This window comes from Bufo bufo, chromosome 7 (assembly GCF_905171765.1).
Source record: "Bufo bufo chromosome 7, aBufBuf1.1, whole genome shotgun sequence".
Classification (NCBI taxonomy): Eukaryota; Metazoa; Chordata; class Amphibia; order Anura; family Bufonidae; genus Bufo; species Bufo bufo.
This window is the reverse complement of record NC_053395.1, coordinates 187,897,467-187,906,856: the sequence shown is the minus strand read 5'-3', so window position 1 is coordinate 187,906,856 and position 9,390 is coordinate 187,897,467. Positions and strand designations below refer to the sequence as shown.

The 9,390-nt window shown below is 41.0% G+C and overlaps 1 protein-coding gene across 1 annotated transcript; it reads left to right on the top strand.

Moving 5' to 3' along the window:
- Nucleotides 1-2,358: 2,358 nt before the first annotated feature.
- On the top strand, nucleotides 2,359-5,466 carry SP5 (Sp5 transcription factor). Its single transcript, XM_040440660.1, has 2 exons — nucleotides 2,359-2,480; nucleotides 4,335-5,466. The coding sequence occupies exons 1-2, from the start codon at nucleotides 2,430-2,432 to the stop codon at nucleotides 5,406-5,408; spliced, it is 1,125 nt and encodes a 374-aa protein (XP_040296594.1). The 5' UTR covers nucleotides 2,359-2,429; the 3' UTR covers nucleotides 5,409-5,466.
- The last annotated feature ends 3,924 nt before the right edge of the window (nucleotides 5,467-9,390 follow it).

Here is a 9,390-nt window from a genome sequence, read left to right as displayed (position 1 = left end):
GGCCAACCAAGTTCCTCTTCACCAAACTTGCCCAGCCATGCCTTTATGGACCTTTCTTTGCACACTGGGAACAGTCATGCTGGAACAGAAAAGGGCCTTTCCCAAACTGTTACCACAAAGTTGGAAGCATAAATTACTTGGTATACCGAAGCATTTAAGATTTCCCTTCACTGGAACTAAGGGGCCTCAGAAAAAGAACTTCATACCATTATCCCTCTTTCACTAAACGTTACAGTTAGGATAATGCAGTCAGGCAGGTGACATTGTGGCATTCACCAAACCCAGACAAATCCATGAGACTGAAAGAGAAGTGTGATTTGTCGTTCCATAGAACACGCTTCCACTGCTCAAGAGTCCAGTGGTGGCATGCTGTATACCATCCCATCCGATAATTGGCATTGTGCATGGTGATGTGAGGTTTGCATGCAGCTGCTCGGCTATGTAAACCCATGCCATGAAGCTTCCAGAAAAGTACAAGATGTTAATTCCAGCGGAGGTTTGGATCTCTGCAGTTATGAAGTCAGCAGAGTGTATGGTGACTTCTATACACTATTATCCTCAACACTTGGTGACCCCCTTCTGTAACTTTACGTGGTCTCCACTTCATGGCTGAGTTACTGTGATTCCTAAATGCTTTCACTTTACAATTATACCACTCACAGTTGATGGTGGAATATCTAGAAGAGAAACATTTCAAAAACTGACTTGTTAGAGTGTTGACATCCTCTTACAGGACTACACTGGAATCCAGTGTGATCTTTAGAACAAGCCATTCTTTTACAAATGTCTGCAAAGGAAGACTTCATGGCGAGGGGCTGAATACACCTGTGGCATAGTATATGTACATTTGAAAAGTCTTAAAGTGCACCTCCAATGTATTAAAATGTTAAGATACAACAGAAGTGGTTATTATACAGATGGTGATTTTATTACTTAGTGTTAGAACTTTGTTTTTTCCCCAAGAGTCAACTTTGGGTATCAAAGGCTCTGCCCTCTACAAATTAGATTGTTTTTTGATCCTCGATTGATAATTATGAAATGTTTATGTCCAGCTAAACTAGGCATGCATTATATGATACTGTTAAGACTCTTGCTCACGCCAATAATTGATCAAAGGCGCATTCATAAGAATGTTCTGCCCGTGTAAACAGGGGATGTGGTGCCAACAATATCAAAGTGCATGAGGAACAATCATACTAACAATCATTCACATCAGCCCTTGTAAAGTACCCATGTAAAAAGACCCAAACTGGGATTGTGATCCCCACCAAATTTTTCTCCCTGGGGCAAAAACCGTGACCTTGACTTGCACAAGGGTATAGCTACCATAGAGGCAGTCATTCAGCTGCTTTGGGTCTATGGACATGGGACATCAGTCAAGACTGGACCACCACCCTATTAAAATATTTGAGTGATTACCGGAAAGTGACCATGAAGATACAATGAGGCAAAATAAGAAACAATACTGGTAAAGCCGCCCATGCACCTAAAGATAATGGTCATTACACACACAGAAATGCTATAGAGCCACTACTAAGGAGACCAATCTCTGCAAAAAAGATGAGGTGCAGTATGTGATAGCTATAGTCAATGGGGTGCACTTCAATTTGACTATGGAGCCCCATGATTATCACTAGGAAAACTTTCTTGCAGATGGACATTCCGATACAGATAAATTCATCTGATCGCAGTCAAATCCAAAATCATTGACATTCTCGAGACGTTCCCCCATAGCCTCATAACAATACTTAAAGAAATAAGAAACTTGAGCAAGGAGTACATTACACTATCCTCCAAATTCACCCAAGCGAGTGTAAAAACCATCTCCATCCTCCAATAACAAAGGGAGATTGTCTCTTTGCTACAAATCCTTAATTACAAAAAGCACAGAGGAGGGGGCTCCAGGCTTGTGGACAAGCAGTGCAGGGTCTTCAGGAGCTGAGGGTCCCTTTGATCAAGAAAATCCAATTATTTGTGTATATACATTTCCCACATAGTGATTAGTTCATTAATTGTCCCGCCTTTATCACCTCCCTTTCCACCCCCTGTAATAATCAGTTCTTTTATCCAGACCAACAAACACTCGGTAGGAGCTTTTGTACATTCAAAGGATTTGCTTTCTCTTGTGAAAGAGCTGCTGTGCTTTGATGATTGGGCAGCTGGGAACTTCAAAGGGACAGAGCCCGGGCTGTGACTGGCTGGCGGCCCAGCAAAGTCCTTATCAAATTCTTGGAGGTGATCCCACTGCAGTCAGTCAAGAGGCTGCTGGAAGGGAGGGGAGGCAGGAGGAGCACCAACCTGCACACAGCCAAGTACCAAACAAACAACCTGGCACTAACTGGGTGGGGAGTCACTGAGTGAAGGGGTTTCCTCCATGCATCTTCAGCAGTGTGCTGCCCATCACAGTGCCCAGCTGCAGGAGCAACACCATGGCTGCAGTAGCTGTACTGAGGAACGACTCACTCCAGGCATTCCTACAGGTCAGTGCGGCTTCACCTTCACAGATAGTGATGCCACTTAGTGAACAACAGGTTGTAGCAAAAGCAACTCTTACCAAAGGAGCCCGAATGACTATGCGAAACATAACTATGATGCCATTTATAAATTTTTGTGTCTTAGATAGAATATTTCTGGATATGATTGGGGAAATGATTTATGCTTAAATGGGATAAAGTGGAAAAAAACTTCCTTTTTGTCATCATTGCATTTACATAGGATGCAAGTAGTGATGGCACTTGGTGAATATGGTGCAAAGATTTCCCCAGATTTACCCAGATGTGCTATCCAATATATAAGTTGATATGATTATTGTGTATAGCTTAGATATTTAAAAAGATGATAGATAATTAGATAGATAGATAGATAGATAGATAGATAGATAGATAGATAGATAGATAGATAGATACCGGTATATGATAGTTATTAGATATATAAATAAATTAGATAGATAGATAGATAGGTTAATATGCAAGAGAGATTGGCAAATACATAAACCTTAAAGAAGTTGATGATCTTGAGATGACCTCATATCAATCAGAGTAAGCAAAAGTTAAGAAAAAGTAAACTACTGGTACTGGATTTACCTAAAGTACAGGTAGTGGCAGTGAACTACAGGCTGAGGCTGCAGGGCACGAGAAACATCATTTACACCAGGACTGTTCTATATATAGGTAAGACTGAATGAATTTTTCTGCTTTATAAGCCTTTATTATATAATCATAATATTCAATATACTCTCTGCCTGCTTTAATATATTATATACTTTTATATGGTTAGTTTTGTTCTTATAACTGAGAAAGACAAATAAAAGTTACATAAATGAGGATGACAATGAGAACAGCGAGCAGAAGCTCTGGTAATGACACAAATGACTAGCATCAGGATAATCTCAAATATTTACAAGGAATACAATTATTCAAGTTCCTAAGAGTGCTGCCCCACGTCGCTGCTGTGCTGCGTTTTTTGTGCGACAGTAAATGCATCAGGAAACCGCATGCGATTTTTGCAATGACATACCTGCGTTTAAGCTGCATTTTCTTCCAGCAAAGGGAAAACACACAGCAGACTTAATTGACCTTAATGTAACTCTATTAATGTAATTCAGTTTTGCTGTGTGTGATTTACTTTTTTCCCCTTTGCTGGAAGAAAAAAACACCAGAAACACAGGTATGTTAGTGTAAAAAGTGCATGTGTTTTTTGCCGCACCAAAAACGCAGCACAGCTGCAACGTTCAGCAGTATCCAATAATTCACATCTTCTATGGTCATTCTTTTATTTATTTAAAGAGCTTCTTAAAATGACAGTTATATGGAAACTATTAAAAATATTATAAACTCTAATGATTTATAGAAATAAAAAAGTTTGCAGTTGAAAAAGGAAAAGAAAAGTTTCCTAATAGACTTGAAAAGAGCTGCTACTTCTAGGTGGGTCCGTCATTGTAATGCACAGTCTATTCTTCTTATGTGTCACCAGTCTCAATATGTCATGCAGAGCTCTTGAAATTTTTGTGTTGAACAGTCATTAACAGCAACCGTTTAAGCTGACAGGAGCACTGAACTTAGGCTGTTGATGGATGTGTTTTAATTGGCTATAAAGCAATAGACAGTCCTTCCCATGCCTAAGGAGATGATTATACAGGTGAATGAGTTGTGGCCGTATAGTCAAAAAGATGTATTTACTTTTAGGCAAACTTTTTGTTAAATCTATCTATCTATCATCTCATATCTATCTATCTATCTGTCTGTCCGTCTGTCTATTCTATCTATCTTAAATCTATCTTTCTATAATGCTATGTATATATTTTTCATGCAAACTAATCATATTTTCCCTTACAGGACAGGACACCCAGTGTCTCACCAGATGTCCCGAAACATTCTCCACTGGCTCTACTGGCGGCTACATGTAGTCGAATAGGTCAACCAGGAAGTGGTGCGGACTTTATTCAGGTTTCTTATGATCCAACCATTGGGTCTCCATCAAGGATTTTCCATCCATGGACTAGTGACATTTCTTCACACTCTCCAGGTGGCATTCAGCCACATAACAACCTAGGGCTTACTGCCCCCAAAAATCAACTCCCATCTCACATCCAGTCTACATTTGTTACTCATGAACTACCACTGACTCCCCCTGCCGACCCTTCCTACCCATACGAATTTTCCCCTGTGAAAATGTTACCTTCCCCTATGGCGGCTTTTCAGTCATCTGCTTGCCAATCGACCTATGTACCTTCTGTTCCTTATCCTCCTGCTGCACCTATCGCTTCTGCAATCCATGGATTTGTACCAGGTCATTCAAGCCTGATACATCAGCAACCAAGGCAACTGTCCCCCAATCCAGCAGAAGATATCCCATGGTGGAGCATTCAACAATCTACCCCAGTCACCCACCCATCTCAAATTTCTCATGCTCATCACCGGTTTCCTATCCAGAGAAGTTTCGTTCTTGGACATTCAGACTTTGCACAATACCAGACTCAAATTGCTGCTCTTCTGCAGACCAAATCCCCACTGGCCACTGCCAGAAGATGTAGAAGATGTAGATGCCCCAACTGCCAAACCTCCAGTGGTCCAGATGAGCCTGGAAAGAAGAAACAGCACATCTGTCACATCCCAGGTTGTGGAAAGGTGTATGGTAAAACCTCCCACCTAAAGGCCCATCTAAGGTGGCACTCAGGAGAGAGACCCTTTATTTGTAACTGGTTGTTCTGTGGCAAAAGTTTCACCAGATCTGATGAACTACAAAGGCACTTACGGACTCATACTGGAGAAAAGAGGTTTGTCTGTTCTGAATGTGGAAAAAGATTCATGAGAAGCGATCATCTGGCCAAACATGTGAAAACCCATCAAAGTAAGAAGATCAAAGGGGTTGAGAGGACAGTTAAACAAGAGCAAAGCAGAGACCACTAGAGGAGGCTTCATGGATTTATCTAAAGTGCAATATACTTGAATACTGATTTATTGGAATATAGGTTGTATCAAAGCACAATACTTGTTCATATTTAGCTTTTTTTTACCAATGGATCTTTCTGAGGAACCCAAGGATTTGTATATTTCTGTTCAAAGTGTAATTAGACTTGGTGTAATCTATGACAACTTGTTCTGAGACCTTCATGCTTTCCCAGAAGACTAATGTGTTTGTAAAACTTCTTCAGTTTTTTTTCCATCCATTGCAGCGTGCATTATTGATTTTGTAAATGGGACACAAAGTTTCACTTACAAATAAACAATGAAGAGTATTGTTCCGGAGTCGCTGCCAAATTGGTTCTGTCTGAATTTCAATTTACGTGTCACAAGTCTCTTTACCAGTTATATGGAAACTTTTTTTCTATTTTACTTATTGCTTAATTATAACTCTCAGCATTTGTTCCTTTGGATGTTAATTCCTCTTCTTTCTCCCGGATTTCCATAATTACTATAGTGTTATATTCCGTATATTGTGTTATTATTGATATGTACCTTCACCAGCGTTCATGAGAATTGGTTCAGTGGATAACTTGCCTATAGCAATATATCTTCTATTAGTGTAATTGTGGCATTATCTTCTTGCAGCTATGTGCAGTGTTAATTTGTGTCTGTTTTTGCCCAAGGTATGTGCTTGCCTGTATAGTTGGAGTGTAAGCATATATTCCATTTTAGACTTTTTGAAACTTTGGAACATGTCTTCTCACATTGCACCACTGAATTAACAAATCATAAGGCACATGCTGTTTCATTTAGGCTCTGTTCACACTCAAGCTGCATAAAGACCCCCATACACGTTAGTGTTTTGTTGGCTGAACCTGCAGAAAATCGTAGAATCGGATGACAATTTAATGTGCATGTGGAGCTATGATGCCCCCCTAACAGATACTGTCGGGGGAGAGAAGGATTGGGTGAACTGAATGTTTCTTCTCGATCCTTTTGTTCTCCCAGGATACTTGCTGCCACCATAAGTGTCTGCAGTGGCTTTTTCCCCGTAGACAACACATAGATGGTCAGCCAAGTCGGACGTGAATGTATTTGGGGGAGTCGGGGAGATAACTGTCGGCCAAACAATTGTTCAAATGTGTATGGCCAACTTAAAGGGATTGTCTCACTTCAGCAAATGGCACTTATGTAAAGAAAGCTAAGACAATGAACTTACTAATGTATTATGATTGTCCATCACATTATACAGTGCTCGTTTCCAGAGGTTACAACCACCCTGCAATCCTGCAGTGGTGGTCGTGTTTGCACACTGTAGGAAAAACCAAAGATCTCTCTGGTGGTAGGGACCACGGATGTGTGCATAGGCTAGCGTTTTTTCCTATCATGTTGATAATGTGATGAAACAATGAATCCAGCCAGCAAAGGAGGCAATGTGGACAATCACAATACATTAGTAAGTGCCTTGTATTAACTTTTTCTACATGATAAATGCCATTTTCTAAATTGAGACAACGCCTTTAAGGGTGATTCACATGTCGCATTTTTAGGGTATGGCCAAACAGCGCAGCCATGCCGCAGTTGGGATGCTGCCACCATGTGGCCGAGTACCGCACAGACATGCACATCAGGATCATATTAACTGATCAGAAATTAATTGCTTATTTGTTCTTCACTGTAAGGGTACGGCCACACGGAGTATCCGTGAGACGGTCGGTTTGCAGTCGTGCTGTGGTCAAGAACTGCAGAGACAATTAGCGCACATCTGCACTGGTTGGCCTTCATTGTTAATGGTCTTCATTGTTAATGGCCTTGTGGCACCTTCAATACCACGTGGCCCCAATACCGCGTGGCCATTAACAATAAAGACCGACTATACAGTGCGGTCTTCATTAGTTAAATGAGGCAGCTGTGGCTAATTGGCCGCGTGGTTCTTGACCACAGCAGGACCACAACCCGACCGTATCACTGCTTCACCGTGTGGCTATACCCTTAATGGCCACGTGGTAACTCTCAAACAACCCGAATAAACAATTCAGTTCTGATTAGTTAATATAATCTTGCTTCGGTCTGCAAGTCCGCACGGTACTGGACCGCACTGTGTGGCCATACCCTATGCAAAAAAAAAAACTGAGTTGGGAATATACTGAAAATGCCAGGTGTGTACCCTAAAACTAAACTGGTACGTCACCTTTTTCTTACTGGAAAATAGCACTGCTTTACCTATTAATGTATACATATGGTTCACAATTTGTTGTTGTTTTTTTAGTATCATTACTATTCAGAAAGACTGTATAACTGAAGTACGCAATGTATGAGTTATGTGATATTTGTGTCCTAATTTCAGTGAACTGAGCCGTAAAGAGGACTGCCCATACACAGCAGATTGCTGTCCAAATACTTTTTTGGCTGACAGCTATTTCTCCTGACCAATACACATGCTAGGCTTGACCGTGCCAGTGTGTTTAAAAAATAATAAAAAATGATCAGGCATATTCAAATCCAACAGCCTGATCCTTCTCTCCCCCAATATCTGTCAAGAGTTGAGAGGCCCTATACACATTAGATGATTACCCGGCTGAAACAAAATTGGTGCGTTTGAGACAAAGTCGGTCTAAGGTTCCTTGGGCCCACCAGAGAAAAATATTCACTAATAAAGTTTAATAGGTTTTGATTTTAAAAAATAGACCCTATTGGCAAATTATTGTCTCCAAAGGCATTTCCAAATGTTTTTCTCTCTGAACGTTTGGGGCCCATTATAGTACCAAAGTCTGGGCCCACTGGCGGATCATTTGGTACTCTGGTGAGCAGGTCCGACGCTGGTTTTAACCAACATACATAGTGGAGTTGCTATTTTTTTAAGTGAGTTTAGTGAGGATATAACCAGGGTCAGCCATGGTCGCATCTGTAGATGAGCCCATATCTTAGCTTCTGGGATGAGAAAGGATAGTTTCACACAAGAGTTTGATATAGATCTTCATAGGCGGACTGGCCATAGACCCCACAGAGAATTTACCCGGTGAGCCGATGCCCATAGGGCCTCCTGAGCCCTCCTCACTGCCGCTGGTCCGGTACATACTACTGGGTGAACTATAGGGGTCATTAAGTCCAGGCAGCATGCTGAAGGTAGGGCTGGCTTGGTGTTGTGCCCCACATCTCACCTCCTAGGCTTTATTCTCCACATTAGAAACAATTGGAGGAAGAGAACAGAACGTGGCAGCTATTGATGGCCACTACAGAGGGACATTTTCTGGAGAGGTATTTGGGCTGCGCTGTGGTATTTAGTTCTGTGGGAAGGTATTCTGTGCTGCACTATGGTATGCCTACTTATAATGGCCCCATCTACTTGTGTTGCCCCACCTTCTATATTCTGGACCAACCTACAACATAGGGGCCACTTTTTATTTCTATTTTTTTAGGGCCAAGTTCCCAATCCGCCCTTGTAGATATTTATGCAGTTTTTTATTTAAAAAAAAAAAAAGCAAATTTTTGCTTCGGATATCTGCTGCGGTTTTTAACCCTTGCAGAGGGTGAAATGTGAGGCAAATCTACAGCCAAATCTGCAGCAAAATGTACATGTAACACATCACAGATTTTCTGCAGCAAAACATGCCATGTATGGCCGAACCCTTACTGAACAGGATTCCAACAATTTATGACGGATTTATAACAGAGTCTACCATGTTTCCCTCAGAGTTTAGGCAGTAATAACACCTCATTAGACGATGTTAGTCATGTCATCAAAAAAATATGAGAACCACTGATGGAAAGATAATAGCACAAATGTGAACAGCGCCTAAAACAGATGTATCAAAAACGGCACTGTATAAATATAGCCTTGTTTCAAATGGGGGGTGGGGGAGAGAAATGCTACTTGGACATCTGGGTTAACTGCAGTCACTTTTATGTTTTAGTAAACTTATGCATTCTCGATGTAATTTTGTCGTTTATTACGTTCATGGACTAGGGAAAAAAAACAAAACTA